Below are 24489 nucleotides of genomic sequence, written 5' to 3'. Positions count from 1 at the left end.
CTATTTAAAGTATGCATTTTTCAAACAGTAAGATGCATCTACATAGGTGGGTTAACAAAATGCGTCCATTCTGATTTTATGATAATTGAGGCTGCTTTCCATTTATTTCAAACATTTCCATGCACAGCAATGTCACTGTTACAAATATCGTTTAAGAGGTGGAGGGCTGGCTCTCAGAGGAACTCTTTACTCAGTATAAAATAATAATGGAATGTGAACTCAAATACATGTCAGTCCAAATTAAGTTGGACCATACAGCTTAGGCACCAAATTAAACAAACAGCACACAGTGAATACATCTCCGAAGTAGAATTCTACTCATGAATGTAAGTTTTGTCCATTGAAGAATGAACTCAACAGTATTTCTTGAAATTTACCTTACTGAGTGCTATGTAGCAGCCTGTTGCATATTTTACAGATTAAACTGTTGGTTGCACAAAGATAAATGTGAGCCAGGTCTGCATTCAAGAATAAACAAGTGGGCAGGATTTCAAGGACTTGGAGCAGCCCAGCAGTTATGAAGACAAATATTTCCCCTCTGGGCGAGGAAGTAAAGACAGAAGGCGGGGAAAGGTGAGTTTGGAGTGTAGACAGAGGGGGCTTTGTCCCCTTCTCTGACAGGTCGGCTCCCCCAATCTTTTCCCCCCATTCCTCTCTGCCTCTGCCTCTGGAAGTCTTCCTCCCTAAATCCCACCTCCATCTCCCTCGTCCCCCTGCGCCTCCTGGAGATCACACAAACCTTCGCACTTGAGAGATGCCATCGCTTCTCTGCCGTTCCCTCCTGCTTATCCTTGCTCAGCAGGTAAGAGCATAATCGTTTTCTATTCTAACGCTATAGATAGCTGGGGTTTCTGATAGGACACTTGAAGGCACTCAACCATAGCCATAGAAAGGGCAACAGTCAAACACATGTCTGAAATGTTTCGGTGTTCTCAGAAGTAGAGAACCAGCTATTTAAAATTTTCTTGAAATGAAAAATTCTGTTGTCTTGTTTTTGGAGACACTTGTGTATTTTTCATGATTTGTCTTTTCATTATTCAATTCTTGAAAATATACTTATTAGAATGTTGATTGTTTTTTTTTGGCAGTGTTATTTATTGGGCTCAAGGTAAAAGCTGGCAAAAGAGGAGCAAAGTCTGAGGACATTTATTGAAAAGCTCCCATGGACCCATTTTCACACTGTGAAATGAGCTCATTCAGTAAACCTGGCAGACAGGCATCAGATTTTTGGCTTAACCTTCAGTGACCCTTGGATGCACTGAGCAGTCAAGGGAATTTGAGTACAGGCAGCTCTATGTGTAGACTGCATTATAGCAAATACCAAGCAAAGCAAACACAATGATAATGGCTGTCACCACTTTGAGCCATTTGCAGTTTTAAATGACTTCTTGCTGCATATGGATTGTGGCTGAGGGTTTAAAAACTTTATCTAATACCTGGCTATCTAAGCATAGAAAGGCTTCAATAATTACCTGCAGAAGAGTATGTCACCTGAGACAGTAGTGAAAAGAAAGAAGCTGAGATTCTAGCTGATTGGGCTTAATGTTGTTCTTTGCATTTGTTTTTGTTCTTTGCATTTGTTTTTGTTTTAGTTTTTTGTAGTTTTTTTTGCTAGTCCATCAGTGAGAGCAGCCTCTCTGCTGTACTGTTAGCTCAGGGGGGTCCATCTTTGTACAAGATGCTGAGCAGAGGCAGGGTTTTTGAGCAGTTATTTTCTGCACAACAGAGTTTGTTTAACATGTTGAATGCTGCGCTGTGTGTTTTTTTTAGCTCGTTAGTGGTTGTCAACTGGTCTTGTTTGTTACTGCTGACCACTGCTCTGCTCCATTAATGTTAAGTTGTAACGGCTTAAGTATTCACAAACATGTGGCCTGCTTAATGTTTGTCTCTCATAGGTAATTGAGAAACACTTGCAGCAGCTGCCTTGTTTGAAGATAAGCTTCCAAATAACTCTTGTGTGTGTGCGTTGTAAGTTGTATGGGTGCTGCACTACCCTCACAGTTATTTACTTTTTCATTCCGTCAACATCGCATGACAAATTAACATTTAGAACATCAATTTTTCACATTTGTGAATAGATTCAGAAATGTCGGAGATAAGAATCAGCATTCTTATATGAAACTATTTTTTTGACCAACCGCTACCTTTTACTCTCCCTGTGAGTTTATGAGTTTACATTCGCCAACCAGACACTGTGTGTTAAGCAGACAAGAGTGGCCAGACGTAAGCCTCTCTTCAGTCAAAGTTTGCAAAAAAGCACCTAAAGCACTCTTAGACTGTCAGAAACAAGATTCTCTGGTCTGATGAAACCAAAATTGAACTGTTTGGCCTCAATTCTAAGCGTCATGTCTGGAGGAAACCAGACAGCGCTCATCACCTGCCCAATACCAGCCCAAAGGTAAAGCAAGGTGGTGGCAGCATCATGCTTTGGGGATGTTTTTCAATTGCAGGGACTGGGTGACTGGTCAGGGTTGAGGGAAAGCTGAATGGAGCAAAGTACAGAGATATCCCCTTAATGAAAACTTGGTCCAGAGTGCTCAGGACCTTAGACTGGGCAGGTTCACCTTCCGACAGGACAATGACTCTAAGCAAGGCTTAGGGACGCTCTGTGAATGTCCTTGTGTGGCCCCGCCAGAGCCCTGACTTGAACCTAATCAAACATCTCTGGACACAGACAGTCTCCATCCAACCTGACAGAGCTTAAGAGGATCTGCAGAGAAGAATGGCAAATCCAGGTGTGCAAAGCTTGTTGCGTCATACCCAAAAAGACTCGATGCTGTAAGCGGCCAAAGGGTCTACTTAAGGGAATACTTATGTCAACGTGATATTTCAATCTTTCTCTTTAATAAATTTGCAAAAATTTCCTAAATTGTTCCCACTTTGTCAATATGGTGTATTGAGTGTAGATTGATGATGGTGGTGAAGGGGTCTGAATACTTTCTGAATGAACTGTATAATATACTAATCTGTGTTAGATTATGAAATGTTATGTGCAAGCTTGTCATGTGGGCCTGAGGGTGGCTCTACAGGAAATAATCTTTGAGAAAATATTGGTGTGGGGGTTGTTGACTTAGCCTGACCTGGGGCCTCATTTATAAATGTTGCACACAACAAAAGGCTTGAAATATGCGTACGGAAATGTTGATTTAATTGATTTAATATCAAATGTTAATTATAGATCCACGTTATCGTAAACATTCAAACCAGCAGTTACTTGTTGTTGCACTTGTAGTGAAGTTTAACTATTCCATAAACACCTTTCAATTGTAAAAGATATACGCAAACTCAAATCTTAAATAAATATTACATCAGCGCTGTCTCAATGTCACATTCCCATCCCCCAGAGCAAAGTGGAAACGGACGGACTGTTTGATAACTTACTAATGAAATTATCACCATTGCTCTTTGCATGGACCATTTATGGTTGAATGTGGATGTTTAGTGGGTGGGATATAAAGCTGATCCACGTGCACACATTCCCAAGTTGAAAGTTGGAATTTATAAAGGGATATCCCTCAGTGGCAGGTGTATGCCAGGTTTTATAAATCAGAATTTTTTTTTCATACGTACATTTCCTCATTTGTATGTTTGCAAACATTCACAGAAAACTGGATTCATTGGACTCCTCAGAGTCAATTGAGGCTCTGGAAAGTTTGATTGAATAATTTCATTTTCATTTCATATACTTTAATAGTCCCCGTAGGTAAATTTATCGTGGACTCACTGATGGTCCGCAGTTTTAAATAAGAACAGCAACATTGAGTGATCGCACCAGGCGACACACATCACACATACAAGACAGGTGCACAGCAGACAATAGAGGTCAATCAATCAGTTACCCGTACTGTTACAGTACACAGCAGCATAAAATATCAATCAGACAATCAGTCAATCAATCAATCAATCAGTCAATCAGTCAAACAAACATTCAATCGTCAGTCAATCAATCAGTCAATTAATAACCTGTACTGATACAGTACACAGTGAAATAACTATCCATTACCCATACCGTCACAGCACACAGCAACAATAAATGGCAGTTGCCCAAACCATTACAATACACAGTGTTTTGTCAACTGTACACACTAAACTACGTGCATTCAGGATATTAACAGATTAACTAAAATCGACAAACAATAAACGAACATAAGCTTTGGGGTCTTCCAGATGTTTAGTGACCGGATGAGTGATGCTGTTAATTGCGTCATCTGTGCCACGCCCCTGCTTACAAGCAAACTGAAAAGGATCAAGCAGCGAATCAACCTCCTTCTTAAGTGATGACACCATGATTCTCTCAAAACATTTGATTACATTTGATGTTAACGCAACAGGACAAAAATCGTTATTTTCCCTTGGGCAGGGTTTTTTTGGTATAGGTGTTATGACTGATTTCTTCCAGAGGGTGGGCACGGTGTGCCAATCTACAGATTTTTGAAAAATTGGACACAGTGCAAGTGTCAGCTCCTCCGTGCAGGTTTTAAGAAGAAAGGCGGAGATGCCGTCTAGCCCTGCGGCTTTTTTAGCACAACTGTGTTTAAAAAGTGACTGGACCTCGTAGGGGTCGATCAATACTCTGGCGTCCTGGTCAGTGACACATATAGATTGTAAAACATTGTCACACTCGGAGGAGAAATTATGGGTCTCAAATCTCATAAAGAAGTTGTTTAATTCATTTGCTTTTTGCAAGTTATCAGGAGTATTAAGACATTTCTTGGCTGGGGTCATGTTAGTGATGGCCTTCATAGTATCCCACAGCTTCTTGGAATTCATAGCATGACAATTTTGTTCAATAGTTTCCTTATGTCTGTTCCTCGCTTCCCTGAGCATGCAGTTAAGTTCTTTTTGTACAGTTTTCAGTTGCATTCTGTCTCGATTCTTAAATGCCATCTTTTTCCGGTTAATACACTCTTTCACCTCTTTAGTTATGTAAGATTTGTTATTTGGGTATACAGTTATTACTTTATGAGGTATAACATTGTCCACACAGAACTGAATGTAATCAGTAACAGTCTCAGCAGCGCCATCCACATCCATTTTATGAAAGATGCTCCACTCAGTAGACAGGAAGCATCCTTTAAGGGCCTCAATGCTGTCACTGGACCAGATCTTAACAGTTTTGGTTTATGGTTTGCTGCTTTTGAAAGTGTTACACAAAGTCTTGCGGAGTGTGTACTGCCTGCACCACCTATCGTTAATAAAAACACAGACTCCTCCACCTCGGCTTTTCCCCGAAGCTTCACTCCTGTCAGAGCGGATGATGGAAAACCCCTCCAATTCACATACTGCATCAGGAATATTCCGGGTTAGCCACGTCTCCGTAAAGACCAGCATAGATGACTCACGGTACTCATGGCAGACTCTGGCGTTGATGCGCAGCTCATCCATTTTCCGCTGTAGCAACCTGACATTACCGAGGATCATGGAGGGCAGGGGCGGCCTGCTGCCTCTGCGTCGGAGGCATTGGCGAATTCCTCCTTTCCTTCCCCGTTTCTGAGGCAATCTCCTCCTCGGCGCCGTTCGAGTGATGTCCTCGGGCAGGTCGGGGGGAGGCAAAAGTCCCGTAGTTTGTAGAGCCAGCAGCGCTTCTCTGCTGTACGAGAGTGCCAGGTTGCTTCCTCCATGTGCTGGAATTGTTTGGCATGGCGAGAGGAGTCCTATGATAATTAAAAGTACCAGTAAAAGTTGGGCAAGGGACGCCATTTAGTGCAGCAACCACTTTAGCAACACGTTAGAGAGACGTGGTGTAAAAAACCACCAAGAAAAACGAACTTAAAACAAACAAACAGCATAAAAAACTGCAGCACACAGCAGGAGTCCAGGTCGCCACGTGCAGCGCCACCGGAAGTCTAGTTCTGTTAATGACAACTAGTAACGTTATCAAGCCTCGAGAAAAATGAAGCCACTTGCGGCTAAAACTAGAGCTCCCTGACCCAAGAAGTCCTGCACTCGTTCAGCGTCTTCTGAAAGTTTGTGCAAACAAACCATGGAAGTGGAGATATTCCTGATGGAATTAATAATAAGAGTTGAAAGAACCAATCAGATGCCTTCATGTCTCGTCCTGCCTGCACCCCCCTCTGTGCCCCCCTCCTCCCTGCGCGCACTCATCACGTGTCACGTGTTGCTGGATATATTCAGCACACTCCATAGACGGGTTTCTGTGCAACATTACCACCCTGCTCCTGATATTGTAGGCATCCAAAACAACCGTCACAACCTGGTAAGTTGAGTGAAATTCACTGACATTTCAGCAAGTGTTTTTCTGATTTGTGATGCAATGAAAGACAAAGTGACCTTTCAATGAAATGACATTTTTATGCAATTGTGTCAGGGAGAACTTACAAACAATACGGCATCTACATTGATATCAGTTCACTCCGAAGCAGTCTTTTGCCACCTGGTTGCGCGCACCTAGTATTGTTTGTACACAAGAAACCCGTCTATATGGAGTTAGCAGGAGATACACACTCCAGGTCAGAAGGTGGCGGTAATGCACACCTAACAGTTGTTTGCCAACAGCCATAAAACAACAGAAGAAGAGTTAGCACAGCTAGCAAGAGAACGATGGCAGAGGAAATGCAGCCAAAAGTAGCACTTCCAGAAGTGATGCAGAGGTTGCTGTCTTTCTGTTGGACAGGTAATTAGTTGTTTTGCTTCGGGGGGATTTGTTATTTTCATGAAATATGTAACGTTAGCCAACTTAGCTACTTTTGTCGCTTGTATTAGCCCAGTGCTTACAGCTCTCCTCTGCCCTGCTGACGGACTGTCTGATGCGAGTACTAGTTTGTGGGGGCGGGGCTTTGGACGGAGCACTGACGGGAGGGGGAGAAGGGGGTGGAGCTTAGACGAGGTGCCACTTTCAAATCTTGCTAGCTCTCCAACATTGCCAACTATACCTTTAAGAATTAATAATTTAAGAATAACTGACATTTAGTTAGCCACACCCAGTGGATGTAAATGATCTCCTAGTGGGTGATAGGAGTGGCACATAAAATAATAGCTTGTTTGTCAGATCACAAAGATGTAAATTCCAGGGGGTTAGGGGGGGCATGACCCCCCATCCAGGGATACATATGATTTTGATGTAACTTTGATGTGGTGGAGGACCAGTTTTTTGAAGCACTTCATCAGGATGGGGGTAAGAGTTACAGGACAGTAGTCATTAAGACTACACACAGCAGACTTTATAGGTCCAGGAACGACAATGGGCTGTCTTGAGGTAGGAGTGAACAGTCTGCTGTGAGAGTGAGATTTTGTCAGTAATAACATTAGCTAGCTGATCCACACTCAATCAATCAATCAATCAATCAATCAATCAATCATTATTTGTATAGCACCAATTCACAACAAAAGTCATCTCATGACACTTTCCAAATTGAGCAGGTTTAGACCATACTCCTGGGCAGAGAAGCTGTGGGGGAGATGGGAGGAGGGGGGAATACAGCAGGGTAATACAGCAGTAATAGCAGCTTACTAATTGAGATATGAATATGAATAATATTAAAATATAATGTTATTATTATTATTATTATTATTATTATTATTATTATGGTAGAAGTCAAGCAGGACCACCCCGACAAGGGCAGCAGAAGACTGGGACAGAGGCCGAGAGAACATGAGTGGGATCCATAATGACACAACTATTATAGTTGATGTAAGCTAAGGCTAGCTGGGATAGCTCATAGATAGCTGACATTAGTTATCATCAGACCTTGGTCCTGCAGAGCTTTTTCAGACCAGAATAACGTTAAAAATTAATTTTCCAGCCTGGTTTAATGTGATAAGAGTACAGCAGAGAGAATCGTACTTGTTGTTTGAAAGTTTCAAGTAAACTCTATTAAAGTGTAACTCTTGCCAAAATGCAACCTAGGCTTTTTTTGTGAATGTACCCCAGTCAAACCTTTGTGTAAAAGCATAATTACGACGAAAAAGACACTTTTAAGATTTACGTTTCGTTTTCAGGTCAAAATCATTTTCAATTGCATGCTAGGGACAGCTGTACGGTAGCATCAAAATCGCTATTTTTAGAGCACTAAGAAGACTTGACACAACATGAAACTTTGCTCGTAGCATCACATGAACACGAGCATTGAGAACATTGTTTGTGTACACAGAGTTTACTAAAAAGAAGGTTTTTGAACAACTCACGTTAGCAGCAGCAGTAGCTGTCCTGCCAGTCGAGATGCGTCGATCCCCGTTCCCAGTGTAACATGGAGCTTTCTCCTCCATGTTATGCCGCACTCGGGGATCGACGTACTTACTTTTCTTTGCAACAAACAGCTGTGATTTAGCCCAAAAGTAAACACACATCTGAAACAAATATATTCTACAACACAAGCATGTCAGCCATTTGGTATAATTTGTACAGTTCTGACATCTCTTAGCTAGCTACATCACAGCCTTTCCAATGAAGCAAACCACAGAAGAGAGCAAAAAGATTACAAACGTTAAAGATTAACTGAACTTGCCACTATATTTGATGCCTCACAGCACTTAGTTACACTGGATAAGTGCCTGTAACATTTTGACAACAGAAGCTGCTTCCCAAAAAGGCTCTTGCTTTACTAGAGCTTGACACTGAAGAAAGAGACAATTGTGTACAAAGAACATTTTTGGATGACCTTACATTTGTATTACTACTGTATATGTCAACTGTTTATTTTACATTTTTAACCATTGTTCTTGTTTTATGTCTACTGGTCAATCTTCAATTAAGTATTTCACTTGTTTCACTTGTTAAACTGCACCACATTCATTCAATAATAAATGTTGCCAATCAGAAAACACATAAGCACCACACTTACAGGCTACTAATGACAGACTGAACTTCTTTGAATGGACAATGGCAGAGAAGGCTGGCTCATATGAAGTGATGCCTATAAAAAGTCACAATGCTCAGCTGACATGCCGGCAAGTAATTTACGAAACAGTCAGTGTTGAAGACCTGATGATGATCGAATGAAGTTAATAATAGACATAACTGACGCCATAGTATTTTTCAACTAACCACTAGGTTGGGCGCACAGCAAGTTCTGATGGATGAGGCAGTGGAGAGATTTCATCCTTGATGCAATAGCAGACATTTGCGCAGACAGGCCATTCCCTTTCCCCGCTACATTAACTAGCATGATAATATGCTCCAAATCAAGTCCATTGTCTTTGAAAAAAGCAACAATCCTCTGGCAAATTATTTGACCAGTTAGCCTATATGTCCTTCTTGAGGTATGAGGCCGGGGATGTCCTCTCTGAATCAGTCAACATCAAAAAGACACCCAAATAAATAAAATTAAGTGTCATAATTGTCAACAGATTCATCCACAGCCAGGGACATAATGTTTGCTTTCCTCAGTTGAGCCAAAAGAGTTAAAAAAAATGTCTGTGGCTAATACATTTATTCATCATCCAGTTGATGTTGATTTATCCGACATGGGTATTAACTTGATGCATGATATCTAAGTCTAACCTTGAACTCTGAGTTGATCTACTCTGAGATAGGAAACTCTGAGTTTTAGGTTCCAGAACAGCTGATTTGAGTTAGTTTGATCAACTCGGAGTAGTTTCACCTGGAGTTAAGCGCGTGCGCCACAAGTATAAAAAGACAGCATCAATGGAGCCCCGATTCGACGAGTCACCATGGCAACGGGGAAGAGGAGGGCTACGTTTTTAACCCCACTGGGCGTTTCAGGGCGAGGCACACTTTTCTGACCGCTCTGCATACAGTTGCCTTGCTCAAGTGCTCTGCATCTCTGACGTTGTATAAAAAACTCCCATTTGCAAAAAAACGCAGCGCAACACACAATATCTGCTGGGATGTGAGAGCATGACTTCGGTTGGTAATGTTGGAAATGTAAGGACGGATTAGGTTGTGTATGTAAATGATGGACTGTGACGTGAAACGGTACCGCTCAAAAATATAATTGTCTGGAAATGCAAGAACGTCTATGCGTAGTCTGATAATCATCTCCCTACGAATATTTAATTCTCTGCGCAGTAATGCTGCGCCTTCATCCACGGGATCATTATCAAAAGGACATGCCATGGTAGTGAAAATAGTCGCCACCTAATATAACTTGTAGGCCGACTGATTTTTTTTTTTTAAACAGACGGCAGAACTATATTACGCCAAAACTCGCCTGCTGACTGAATGAATGAGGAAATCAAATACCGTGTGTGGCTGAAAGAGGGCGGAGACAGAGAGAAACTCAAGGTTCGTTGAGAAAAACCTGGTCCCGACCAGGTTAGGTTACCATGGTAACTGACCGAGAGCTTAAGTTACCTCTCTCTGTGAAACAGGCTAGAGGTAGCCCTCTTTCTCTGGTTTGAGTTACCTCCCTTTGTGAAACGGAAAACTCAGAGTTTCCCTCATTTCAGGGTCAACAGACTCAGAGTTTTCACTAAACCTGCTTTGTGAAACGGACCCCTGGTCTGTCACTTGGTTATCCATAACTACCTCCTTAATAGTGGCGAGTATGCAATCTTTTACAGTCTTAGTGTCAGTGAACGGCCGCTTCTTTTCAATACGACCCTTTGCTGGCTAGAGCAAGAGCGAAGACAGCACGGCTACACTCGTTGTTTGCAGTTAGAGTTTGGATTTTCTGCTGGTGAACTTCCGAACCCACTGGATAAATGTCATCAGTGCCTCCGCGGGTTGTAGTCCTTTGCAACAGAGGTACACACACATTGGCTTGCTATCAGCAGTTTTGATGTACAGATACAGTGGTATGCAAAAGTTTGGGCACCTCTCTGAGATTTCATGATAATTTGCTCTACCTTTATAAGAGAAGATCACAGCACCAAGATTAGTTTTCCTACAGAGATGTAGACATTTGAGTGTTTTCCAGATCGAACGACTGAAAGTAGCATTACAGTATACAGCATTAATAGTTTTATTATAATAAAATAAAATGTAAAAAATGGGATGTACAAAAGTTTGGGCACCCTTTTAATCGCATTCATTTCAAGACCTGTAGGGATTTATAGCTGACAGGTTGCAGCACAAAATTGCTAGCTTGCTATTAGCTCGTGAGACAGGTGGAACCAATCATGAAAAAGGCTGTTTAACATAGGTCATTGCTGGCTGTGCTTGTCCTAGGTTCTTTCTTAGAGTGTGGCAACATGGGGGCCTCTAAACAACTCTCCGCTGACCTAAAAACTAAGATAATTCATTATTATGAATTAGGAGAAGGGTACAAGAAATCATCTGGAAGGTTTGGAGTGTCTGTCTCCACAGTCAGAAATGTAGTGCAGAAATGGAAGGCCACAAGAACAGTCCTTGTGAAGGAAAGATGTGGTAGGCCGAAAAAAATACAGGAAAGGCACAGGCGAAGGATGGTTAGAATGGTCACAGACAAGCCACAGACCACCTCCAGAGAACTACAAGAACATCTGGCTGCTGATGGTGTAGCTGTTCATCGTTCCACAATCCAGCGTACTTTGCAAAGCTCATTGGAAGGGTGATATGCAAAAAGCCTTTCCTGAGTGTTCGTCACAAGAAGAGTCGCATAAGGTATGCAAAAGCACATCTGGACAAGCCAGAAGCATTTTGGAAAAAAATACTGTGGTCAGATGAGACTAAGATAGAGTTATTTGGTCAGAACAAGAGGAGGTATGCATGGCGAAAAAAACACACTGAATTCAATGAGAAGAACTTATTGCCTACTGTGAAATTTGGTGGAGGGTCCATCATGTTATGGGGCTGTGTGGCTAGCACAGGTACTGAAAACCTTGTTAAAGTTGAGGGCCACATGAATTCCTCTCAGTATCAGCAGATTCTTTGACAAGAATGTTCAAGAGTCGGTCACAAAGTTGAAGCTACGCCGGGGTTGGATTTTTCAGCAGGACAATGATCCTAAGCAATGTTCAAAATCCACCAAGGAATTCATGCAGAAGCACAAGTACAATGTTCTGGAATGGCCATCCCAGTCCCCAGACCTTAACATCATTAAAAATGTATGGATTGATTTGAAGCAGGCTGTCTACGCACGGAAGCCAAGAAACCTGACTGAACTGGAGGCGTTTTGTATGGAGATATGGGCCAAAATACCACCTGCCAGACTTCAGGGACTTGTCTGTGGCTATAGGAGGCGTCTACAGGCTGTTACATCAACTTTTCTTCAGCGTTAACATTGACATTGGCCCATATCAGTTTTCTGGATACTCTTGCTAGCTATCTACAAGCCTGTGACATTAGTGCCATGCGCAACCAATTTTCTCAGGTTTATGAATTTAATTGTAAACAATTGTAACATTTAATTGACATCCCGCGGGCCGCCAGTCTAATAGGCCTGTCCTATACATTCAAGAGCACCTTCGGTTCAAAGTAATGGATGATTTACTGTATGTGTGGATGGACTAGAGGGCCTGTGGGTTCAAATTCACCTTCCTTTCCAGCAACCAGTATTAATCGGATATGTTTACAGGCCCCCTAAATCAAACACATTATACCTTGACAAAATATGTAAAAGCACTGATCTTGCTCTGGTTGAAAGAAGAGAATTATTTATTCTTGGGGACTTAAAAATTGACTTCAAAAGCAGTCACTCAGATGGGAACAAGACAAGGTGTATTCAATGTATTGAGAGTTGTAATCTTTTTCAAATGGTACAAAAAAACAAGGTGTTGATTCACGAGGAAAATCACAATCAAAGCCAAATGCTCTCCCTAACTTGACCAACAACCAATATCTCAGAGGGATAAAGAAAGAGTTCTTGCTTCCAGGTCAGGATTACATTCTGATGTTGCCTGACGACCTCTAGTTGGACCTGTGCTCACAGCCGAGCTTGAGAAAACACCGTCATTCCGTCATTGGCGCCCCGTTCTCTTCAGGGATAAGAGCAGGTTCACACTGAGCACATGTGATAATTGTGAAAGAGAGAGACATGATGGTGAACGTTATGCTGCTTGTAACATCATCCACCATGACCGGTTAGACAGTGGGTCAGTGATGGTCTTGGGAAGCATATCCTTGGTGGGTTGCACAGACTTTCATGTCATAGCGATTGTCAGACCTTATGCTGGCGCAGTGGGCCCTGGGTTCCTCCTGGTGCAGGACAATACCCGGCTTCATGCGGCCAGAGTGTAGGCCTATAGGCAGTTCTTGGATGACAAAGGGATTGATGCCATAATTGATTGATTGATGCGATAATAATGTGTTAATGCCAATTAATCTTAACACTGTTAATGTTTTACACTCGGCCTGCCTCGTAGTTTTGGAAATCAGGAAGCGATTCAGCAGTAACGTTGTGGATGGCAGCAGAAACAAACCTCTTTGACAGAAATGGATAAAGAAAAGGGTCTTTTGCATTCCAAGTTTAGCTTCAAAGCCCTGCCAGAAGGTTCTCTGGACAAGAACAAAGTTATTTGCATTTAGGTCGATGTGAATTGAGTTACCACCGGAGTACGTCGAGTCTCAAATACCACTTGCTGGCCAAGCACACAGCTGATGCAGAGAGCCCTCCTCCCCCTCACCAAAGGCAGACCACGTTTGCAACAGAGACGCCTGGACAGCTCTACATGTGACAAACTTTCAACAATGGTAGCTAGCTAAATGGGTGGCTACAGCTTGTAGGCCGATTAACATTGTTTAGTTAACCTTTACAAGTGTAAAGTTGGACACTAAATTGTGTTACTATTACTAAAGAATGTTACATTCAGGTCAATATGCCCATCTGTTGTTGTTTATTGGGCTTGAGTTTGCCATGTTATACTTTCAGTATATTTTTTTGAGCATGTGGTACCTTTGATGTTATTCTGGAGAATATTCTGGATAGTATTTGTCATTGTTTTGGATTGTTAAAACAATAATAAACATACATTTGCATAAAGCAAGCATATTTGTCCACTCTCATATTGTTAAGAGTATTAAAAACTTGAAAAATATCCTTTTAAGGTACATTTAGAATAGATACAAAATGTGCAATGAATTTGCGATTAAATGTTTTAATCGATTGACAGCCCTAATATATGTGTTTGTGTGTATATATATATTTTAATCTTGGAAGATTAGCCAGTGAGCATAAAAAGATCCTAATAAACATACATCAAATCAAATCTTTATTTCTCGAAGCTAGTTATATGATGAAATTCAATACAGTAGCAGCAGTGCTGTGTCAAAAATAAACAGACTCTATGTGCCACCTGGAACTCTGCCAATTTTCACTTTTTAGTACACCTGGTCAAAGGCTGCAGAAAGTACTGTGGAGTTCAGACCATTACTTTTAGCATGCTTAATAGCTTTCCAAAATCTTCCATTTGAATTCACCAGTCAAATGGTTGTCAGGACACTCAAAACAGATTTCTGTTCTCCTCCTCACACAGTTCTTCAGCAGGGCTCAAAACAATGGGCAGCTAGCTTCTGGAGACAGGAGGGCTGCAGCTGAGAGGCGGCAGTTCTGCCAGTGGCCCTGCAAATGTCAGCAAAGACCTTATTGTGCCCCGGGGGTGAGCTCTGTCCTGGATGGGTGTGGCTGCTGCAAGAGCTGTGCCAGGCAGTTTGGACAGCCGTGCAATGAGAGGGACATCTGTGACCCACACAAGGGCATGTACTGTGACTTCTCAGCTGACCAGCCAAGATACGAAGTTGGAGTATGTGCATGTGAGTGCCTCTCTTCTTTTCTTTAATATGTCCAAATATGGTAATAATAAGCTATCTTTCACTTTCAACCTAAACCCCTTCTTCAGGTTTTCCTCCAGAAAATTTGTTTGGCCGAATTGTCCTGCCCTATCCAGGCTGTGACTGGTCACTCATGAGAGCAATGACATTATGTAAAGTTGAACATTTCAACTTAAGGCATCCCACATACATAAAAAGCCACCCAGGTGAACCCAAATCATGCGTGTCTTATCCTTGTTGTCTTCTGTCTTACTGCTGTGCTGACTACTGCTTGAGTGACTTTAACTTTATTGAAACTCAGCTGTTCTTCTATTGCAGTCATTCACAAAGACTGGGTCCGAACACACACATTGGTTGCAGAAGACTATATTTTGGTTGCCAAATGAATTTATCCACAGTGCCTTGAGCACATTTGACAACGCCTGGGTGCTAGCTGTTAAAAGTGAACAAACCTAAACTGTCAACATAAACAGAGCATTATTTGTATAGAGTACATCTGCCAATCGGAGCATTCACAATAATCACTTAAAATAAGCAGGGAGAGGGGCACGTAGAAACAGCTGTTTACAACCACGAAAAGCAGCTAAGCAGGCTAAGAAAGAGACCTAAAGAGAACTAAACTGACATGTATTGTCTGTCCATCTGTCTATCTCCTACCCTCTGTTTCAGTACTATGGACAGGACAAACACCCACTTGCTGGCTCATAATCATTTAGTAAATCAGATTTGAAATGCATCCCAAACAGGCAAACGATCGATTTACAAGTAGAAGTATTTATATTTAAAATTGCTGTAGTTTTACAGAAATTTAAAACAATAAGCCTGTTAACTCTGCCTAAATGCATTTATATGATCTTAATACAGTATTTAATTTATATAAATGTTTTCAATTACACATGCATAAAACCTGTTGCCCCACTGAGCAGCTTTCATAGGAATGAAAAGGACGCTGTCTCCATGGCTGTGTCCAGATTTAATTAAATGTCCTTGCCGCTTAGGCTTGTTCGAGATGAACTGCGCCTTGGCTGGATAGTGGACAAGACAAGGCGGCAGCAACAGGGGGCAGAGCCAAAAAGCTGCAATCGAGTCGGACAGTTTCCCAGCAGCATTCAGTCTGTACAGGAAGTCACAGAAACACTCACATTCAGCCGAGATTATCGTTGCCCACATGTGCATGACATCACAGCAAGTCGGGATCAAGTTGCAATAAAACGTCCTTGCATCAGGTCGGACACAAATCTAACCGGCATGCAGTGTGCGGCGATCGCCGCTGATCGAATCTGCATAGGACTGGCTGATCTCGAACAAGCCTGCTGCAGTTACTCTCCACCGACTGCAAATGCCTGGCGCCTGATCTTACAGCTGATTGGCTTGGATGTTGACTCAACTACATGAAGTTTTATAGAAACATTTTTTTCTTACTAAATTGGAGAGTTTAGGCTATTCTGTTAACAGAATACATGCTGTGTGGCCAGTGTGGAGACTAAATAGTCCACATTCATATCATAAACAGCACACCATAAATAATTGCTGTCTATATTAAAATTTGACTGAAGTAAATCAGCTTGTAAAACACTTAACAACACAAAAACTTGTGGTAAATGGTATGTGAGGATTCAGATGTGAAGCCCCAACAATATAAATATGTGACAGGTCCTAAGTGCTGTATCGTAGGCAACTGGACTTGTTTCAATTTCTTGAAGAGGCTTCTTCAGTTCTAACAAACTGGTGGGGAGTTTGCAGGCTTTTAAACTCTGTGTGGGAGTGTCCTTACAGAGTTGTTAAAGAAAAATGTGAGCTCTGAGTTTCAGAGTTGTTAGGGCCACTTGTGGGTCGTTGACCCAACCGGCATTCATGTGAATGGTTGTTAAGCTGTCTGGGGAGATAACTCAGTACTGCATTGTAGGTGGGCGATAAGTAATGTCTTAGGCCACCTCCTCTGTTCAAAGACGGCCGCTCCAGTCTGATGTAGATGGATTCCTTTATTCCTCTTTCAAACCATCTGTCTTCTCTGGCCAAGATGTTCACATTGTTGTCCTAAAAGAAATGATTTTCCTCCTTTTGATGTAAGTGGACAGCAGAGTCTTGACCTGAGGAGCTGGCCCTCCTGTGTTGTGCCATTAATTTACGGAGAGGTTGTTTTGTCTCCCCAATGTACAAATCTGTACATTCCTGGCTGCATTAAACAGCATCAACTTCATTACTCTGTTTATGCCTGTGTTTTGTCCTTAGGATGGACAAGTTTCTGCCTTAGTGTGTTGGTAGGTTTAAAGTGAGCCGGGATATGATGTTTGTTGAAGATCCTCCTGAGTTTCTCAGATGTTCCTGCAACATAGGGAATGATGGTGTTGTTACCTTTTCTTGTCTTCTCCTCTCTGTCTGCTCTGGATCCTTCTCCTTCCCCTCTGACTTAGTGGGCACAGTCTCAGCCCAATGGTTTAGGGTTCTGATGACCCCCAGCTTGTGCTCCAGTGGGTGATGAGAGTCAAACAGCAAGTATTGATCTGTGTGTGTAGGTTTTCTGTACACTTCAGTGTTTCCTACCGATCAAAGAAGCTAGGATACTGGCTAAGTCATTGGATATGTTATAGGTAACTGAGTTAATGCTGCCGGTGATGGGTCTGAGTGGTGCTCCTTCCTTGTATATCTTGGAAGGTCCATAGATACATGGGGTGAGTACAGTCTGTAATATAATTGCTTGTTAATGGCTTTGTCCTTTTCCAGTTTTTGCAGATATTCTATAACCTTATTTTTGAGGCTACTGGTAGGATGTCATAGGTGTTAGTATCTCAAAGTGACTTTGGTGTGGTAGTCTGCTGTGTTTAGCACTACAGTGCATCTCCCTTTGTCTGATGGCAAGATGGTGATGTTCCGGTCTCTTGAGTGATGCCAGGGCCTTCCTTTCCTCAGTAGTGAGGTTGGTGGGGGGTGCTTTTGCATTAGCAAGAGTGGCTGATACCTTCAACTGTAGCTGTTCTGCCTTCTCAACAAACTTGGAGACATTTTCAACGACATTGCTTGGTAGTAGAATACAATGCAGTAGTGAGTTCCCTTCCCAGACAGCTTAGTTTAAAAGCCTGCAAACTCCCCTAGAGTTAGCTAGAACTGAGGAAGCCTCTTGGATGAGAGGTGAACCGTCTTCAACAAACTGAAACAAGTCCAGTTGCCTACGACTTAGAAATATGTCACATGTTGCGACTCACTTATTTTTTTTGCATTTGTAATGTGTCCACCAAACAACATCTTTTTTCTCTAGTCTCAACCTCTACAGCAAGACCTTTGATTTTACCTTTGATTTGTGTGAAATGTCCTTTTACCCTGTCTCTCTGCTTCAGTGTGAATCAATATTACGTAGGAGCGTTTTACTGGCTATTTATAGGCTACCAACTATGGGCATTACATGAAGCTGGCAAAATGTGCGCCCCATTTTGAGCTGATTGTGATTTATAAAGGGAAACCGGCATAGGACGTACGTGCACTGTGTTATAAATCTGAATATATTTGTAAGCACTTTTTTTTTTTTTTTAACACCTTTTGAAGTGAATCCTACACACAGTTTTATAAATGAGGGAACAGGAATGTTGATTTATACACAAATTCACTTTCAAGGCCCATAGTTAATTGGTCATGACGGTTTGTCATTTTAAAAAATGCGGGTCCCCAGAAAAAAGTTTGTCCAGACCTCAAGGAGCGTTTTTAGGGCTGAGATGCTTTGTGAATATCTTTTTTTCTTTACTAGGCTCTAGTCTTAATTTTAAGGAAAAATTCTTTGAAAACATAATAATTCTAAGAATATTCTAAGAATTTCGTCACTATGAGCAACTCATAGTATGAGGAAGCTTTATGAATATGGCCCCAGGTCTAAATACTAGACTCATGGTAGGCAAAAATTCAGCTAATACCATAGCACCCCAAGCCAAGGGTAGGGCAAACACTGCTTTCAACATTTGGAACCAATACCTGCAACACGGCAATTATTCTATTACTTTTAGTTACAATTCTGAATATTTAATACACATAAATAAGAAAATCACAATGACACGATGATAATGCTTTGATGCTCCCCTTTGCTTCCTTTTGTAACATCATCCAGAGAGGAGCATTGCCTCCATCAGGGATCACCAGAGCCCTGACATGTTTCCCTGTTTCTTTCAGACATGATGGCCGTAGGCTGTGACCTGAATGGGGTCCACTATGAGAATGGAGAAGCTTTCCAGCTCAGCCCCCTCTATAAGTGCACTTGTATTGCTGGAGCCATTGGTTGTACCCCTGCTTTCATCCAGAAGCCTGCAGGACTCTTAGGCCCTGCCTCGCTGATGGGCAACATGCCAGCCGGCCTTCGCAGTGCCCAGAGCCCAAAGAAGAACCAGCAGGACACTATCTACATGTCAGGTGTGTGTTTATAGAGTAAACCTGTGGAGAAGGGCCAGCCTATTCAGTTTGTTTTTCATGAAAAAGAATGTTAAAACAAGATGTCCTCTCTGTGCAGTAGGGCTGGGCAATATGACCTTAAAATAATATCACAATATTTTTAAGGGCATATTGGGATTCCTTGATATTTAAATCTCCTCAAAGTATTTAATAACTGTATTTAATAATGCTGTTTGATTTTTAAAAAATCAAACAGCACAATATTTTGGACCAAATAGGCCCTACTTCAATATCAGTGTTGCTGATATTTTAGGGGTGACTATTGGTTCTTTCACGAAATATTAATACAATGACATTTCTGATCAATAATCATCATTAAAGTGGATATAATGACTAAAGTGGAGACAAGACAAGTATCAGAACAAGTAGAACAGTCTGGTAAGTTGGGAAAATTATACCACTTACTGTAATGCAACCTTTAAAACCAGGAAAAGAGACCAGTTGTGCCATACCATGATATAACGATATCCAAAATAACTATAGATATAGATAACTATATATATTGTATATACTGCCCAGCCCTACTGTGATGCAATAAAAATATTTTTGTTTGGAGTAATTTCATACACTCAAGAAATAATTAGCCAAAAGCTTTGACAAAGTATTTCAATTACATGTAATATTTTCATCTAATTTTGTCACACAAGTTCAATGTGGCATATTTAATGCAAGGTTTTCAATCATATAAACTCAATAACTTAGTTTGATTAAATTCAGTTAATGCTGACTTATACATAAACCTTATGTGTTCATTCAATTATTACAGAACTTCTACATAAATATTTGTGTAGTGTTTATTATATAAAAAACACAAGTATTATATATAAAAGCAATACATTTCAAGGTGGTTATTCTGTCTCCTATAATAAATCACACATTTAGTTATTCAATTTATGCACATCGACTCAACATGATAGAAAAATATAAAATTTGACCCCTAACGTTGAACCTATGCAATCGAAATATATGGAAAAATTACATGTACTTGAAATACTTTGTTACTTTTTTAAGCAATTTTTTTTTTCAGTGTATGGTTTATAAGCATATTTTGATGATTATCATGATAATAATGTCAATTACAATTATTTTGGCCAGGATAATGGTGACATGAAATTCTCTTGTGATGCAAGGGAATTGTCTGTCTGTCTGTGTGCCAAAGAGCATTGCTTTTGTTGAGGGGCTTAACATACTCAAAAAGTTATGAAACTTTGCACAAAATTCAAACATGGTGGAAGTTCACATATGTTATGGGTTCCGGTGATAAGCGGGGCGAAATGGCTTGCTACCGCCCCCTAAAAGGCAGCCCTGGGAACTACTTTCACATTTAAGACACTTGGTATGTGTGTATCACCCTTAGACCTACAATAAAGTCTGTTGGTGCTATGAGGTAAACCTAACAGGAAGTTGGCCATTTTGAATTAAGTGCCCATTTCTGGCAATTTACGTGTGTTGTAGTTTAACAAACTTCTCCTACAGCTTCTACCCGATGGATGTCAAATTTTCACAGGCCAATATAAACACATTTGTGATGCAAAGTTAATCAAAGCTTGAGTTTTCGTTGAAGGACATAGCCGTAGTGGCAAATATCAATGATTAACCATTAAACAGGAAGTTGCCCTTACTTACACTTTTTATGAGTGTCCTGGCCAGAAAACATTTATATAAAAATATTCGCTTACAGTCACAGCGTATGTTAGTGGCAGCAGGAAATCCCTTCTTTTTAAAACGGCGAGGTCCTCCTCCTGGCTGTATGAGCATTCCAGCATTCCAACTCAGAACTGCCGAGAAAACACTTAAGGCTTGAACACATTACTGCACCAAATTTGACTTAAAGTAATAGTGCCAGGAAATAACATGTATTTTTATTTTTCACTTCTATGCAGGTTGACTAAATCCACTTCCATAAAAGTCCCCCTCAAGTGTATTTTGATATTTCATGATTTTCTGAGTTCTTTCCTGGCAATGTTGATCAGCCATACAGTTTGCCTTTTTTTTTTTTTTTGACATATAACTTAATTTTGTGCTCAAACTCACTAAATTTAAGCTGTTGCTAATATGGAATAATGAAATATGACGCTAGTAAAATCTGAGTCATCAGTCATCCTCCAATAGGGGTTATTACAACAGCATGGCTCCTTTAAGTAACAGGGCAGTGCGCAGTGTGTGAGTGCTCCAGCAAGAGGAGAGATAGCTGTGGTGATTGTAAAATGGTGAAAGCTTGGCAGAGAAGTAGTCTATGGGCAGTAAATCTACAGTTCAGGTTACAGTTTGACCAGAAGTAAACTCTGCAGCTCCTCAATACACAAGAACTTCTGTTTGAGTAACAGCTATCACTATCCCTGCTAATATTCATGCTGCTTGTCCATGCTAATATCGATGCTATCGCTAATCCATGCTAGTGATGTTGATCTTGTTAGAACGGCAGTCTGGTTGTGATGGTAATAGAGTGGTGTAATTTGTAGCCCACAAACCCAGAAATCAGTTAGCATTTTTGCACATCCTGTTCAATCATCTCAAAGTTTGAGGTTTTTTAATTGATTTTCGGTTAAATGTCTGAATGAGGTCTGTGATTTCTACAGGCTTAAGCTCTTTACACGTTTTGTAACACAACATAAAATACACCATTAAATGTCTCACAATTTAATAATAATACGCTTATGTGTCTTAAAAATGGCAGTTGCTCACAAGTGGCTAAATGAGACTACAGACATTGTCACGGACATTAAACGTCATCATGCCAAACACTACTCACTAGTCTTTACAGGCGGACTTCAGTCACAAATTATGCTAACTCTAACTTTGCAATTTGAAGATTGATCAATTTACAGAAAACGTGTTTAGTAATTGTGTAGTAAGATGCTTAGTTGTGGTGACATTTAAATCATGTGACCGCAATATAGTCTGTTTATAGCCCAACAACAGTTTTTTCACTTCTAACGATTTAATTTATACTGTACCTCAAAAATCACAAGTGGTGGTCATCTGTGAAGATTATCTTACTCAACAAAATGTCTAAGTATCACAGAGCTTATTTTGGGCGATATTCCAAAATCCTGTGGAAAAATCCCATAGGCTTTTTGATGAGGGAACCAGGGTGATACTAACTCCCGGGTTAGCCTACAAAAATACGTCATCTCTACACTACTCTATAACTACATATGACTATTTGCCACATCCTGATTCTCTGTTTGAGAGAGAATGTCAACCGTTTAACAGGAAGAAAAAGTGAAGTTAAGATTCTCATTCTCAGAGTTCTCATCTGATGCCGATTCTTCAGTAGCAGAGAATAATTTGTCGAGAAACAGGAAGTTGTTAGAACTTTTGTGTAAGGGCCCGTGTCCAAATTGCATTGTTTCCGGACAGAAAAGCGCTGGCAGTGCGCTTGGCAGCACTGGGATGAAGCTGGTTAGACTACAGTAATAGAGGGCTGATGACGCAGCTAATTAAAAGCTTACAACACATAGGGCAATATAAAGCACAACACTCACCATCAGAAACATTCAGTGTACAGACAATTAACTCCCACAAATGGAAGAATCTTTATTTGATCACATATCATACAATGTACAACAAAGTTAAACTGGTACTATTATTCAAGAGACATCCACACAAAAGTGTGTCAAGAGATTGTTGTCATAGAGACAAGACGCACGTGTAATGCTTTTTCCCCTCAGCACAGAAAATGCTTCATCTTACCGGTCCTGAGCACACAGCCAGCGCATTTCTGCTTGAAAAAGAAAATGCGATGTGGACATGGGCCGTAGGACCTGACATGTTTATTCATGAATAGTTCATATTGGCCTGATCCTTTTTTCATTTGGTGCTGCATTTCGTACTGAGAATTAGTTTAACGTAATTCAGCACTATGTGTTTAATGCTTATATACAATTGCCCAATTTGTGGCCCTTTGCTTAAATTTTATAAGTCAGTATGGCGATCTGGAAAAAACGTTGCCCACCCCTGATCTACAGTATTGACTTGTTAGAGGAAATGGATATCTGTAGTCTTTTGGTGGTCTGCTTGGCAGTATGCTGGCACACAGACTAGCTCTTTGTGCAGGATGTTGTTGACACAGTGCCCTTTAAATGTAATACTGAAAGCTTACAGGGATCCTCCTTTAGCCTGGAAGAAGAACTGCCTGATCCAGACCACTCCCTGGAGCCCCTGCTCCAAAACCTGCGGCCTGGGCATTTCTGTGCGTGTCAACAATGACAACAGCAAGTGTGACATGAGGAAGGACCAACGCCTGTGTCTGCTGCGGCCATGTGAGAAGAGCGTGATGAAGAGTGTTAAGGTGACAAGTTAGTCAAATCCTGTTCAAGTACTGACACAAGTTTATGTAATATCAAGAAATGTACACATTATATCACTGTTTTCCCTTCATACATGTAGATGCCAAAAGGAAAGACTTGCCGGCCTAAATTCCAAGCAAAGAAAGCAGAGAAGCTGACACTCTCAGGCTGCACCAGCACCAAGAAGTTTAAGCCCACATACTGCGGTGTTTGTGCAGACAAGCGCTGCTGTGTCCCCAACAAGTCACACATGATCAAGGTCAACTTTACATGCAAGGGGGGCTCCAACACACACTGGAAGATGCAGTGGATAACATCCTGCGTGTGTCAAAGGAAGTGCAGTGATCCAGATGACATGTTTTCTGACCTGCAGTTACTCTAACAGATCTGTCAAAGAAGTCCAGCAACTGAGACACAGGTCACAAGCCCTGCTGTTGCAGTCTAAGGACTGAAACATACGTTGATTAAGATCTTCTTAGCAGCGGAGATGTGCCTTAAGAAATCTCAAAAAAGACAAAACTACAAAACCTTATTTCAGAAGAAAGAATGACTGGGATAAGTGGATAAATGAAGAAATATGTTGTTAGTTATGATAAAAGTTTTTATGAACATTGTCTTTAGGACATGTATGTGCAATAACAACAAGGAACATGGCTAGTACAGGAACAGCAGATGTTGACTTATACCTCAAACCGTACCTCAGAACATTATGGTCACAGCGCCTAGAATTGGCATATCAGGTCATAATATAGAGTGAACTGAATCCTCCCTTTTTTAACCAATGTTTTTACTGCTTATTTTTTTTCACATTTAATCAGGTCACAAATAAGACAATGTTGATATATAACTTATAAAGGTATGTACAAAAGATATTGTTGTGTGAAGTCATTTTTGAAAGATAATCACTGCTATACAGCAGACAGACGAAGACAGACAGCTGACCACAGAGGGGACGTTCATCTGGCAATGCTGAGTCTGTGTGCATCAGGCATGAGTCTCCCCTTTGTGCCATCCAGATGGTGGTACTCTTCAATCAGTGAACTGAGAGAGCTGATGGCCTCTGAGAAGATGTTCTGCTCCATCCCTTCTACATGCAGGTAGTGATGTAAGTGAGCCTTCAGAAAACAGAGAAAGAGCACAATGTGCTTTTCAGTTATG

General features: G+C 41.0%; 2 protein-coding genes across 2 annotated transcripts in view; one reads left to right on the top strand and one right to left on the bottom strand.

Annotated features, from left to right (window-relative positions):
• The first annotated feature begins 732 nt into the window (after window positions 1–732).
• ccn6 (cellular communication network factor 6) lies at window positions 733–24203 on the top strand. Its single transcript, XM_084378160.1, has 5 exons — window positions 733–802; window positions 14314–14590; window positions 18764–19000; window positions 23140–23333; window positions 23432–24203. Exons 1-5 carry the CDS (start codon window positions 755–757, stop codon window positions 23711–23713), a joined length of 1038 nt encoding a protein of 345 aa, XP_084234286.1. The 5' UTR covers window positions 733–754; the 3' UTR covers window positions 23714–24203.
• tube1 (tubulin, epsilon 1) overlaps window positions 23919–24489 on the bottom strand; it is a 38365-nt gene continuing 37794 nt past the window's right edge. The window contains exon 12 of the mRNA XM_084378159.1: window positions 23919–24446. Coding sequence (XP_084234285.1) covers window positions 24288–24446 — 159 coding nt within the window. The 3' untranslated portion in view covers window positions 23919–24287. The remainder of the gene's footprint in view (window positions 24447–24489) is intronic.

Source organism: Pagrus pagrus (assembly GCF_965226575.1).
Source record: "Pagrus pagrus genome assembly, chromosome: 16".
NCBI lineage: Eukaryota > Metazoa > Chordata > Actinopteri > Spariformes > Sparidae > Pagrus > Pagrus pagrus.
The sequence above is the reverse complement of the archived record's forward strand: the minus strand, read 5'-3'. Positions and strand labels throughout refer to the sequence as shown.

Coding starts and splice junctions, on each gene's coding strand:
- ccn6 (XM_084378160.1), top strand. CDS start 755: ATGCCATCGCTTCTCTGCCGTTCCCTCCTGCTTATCCTTGCTCAGCAG. Junction 14,591..18,763: donor CGAAGTTGGAGTATGTGCAT/GTGAGTGCCTCT, acceptor TGTTTCTTTCAG/ACATGATGGCCGTAGGCTGT. Junction 19,001..23,139: donor GGACACTATCTACATGTCAG/GTGTGTGTTTAT, acceptor TAATACTGAAAG/CTTACAGGGATCCTCCTTTA.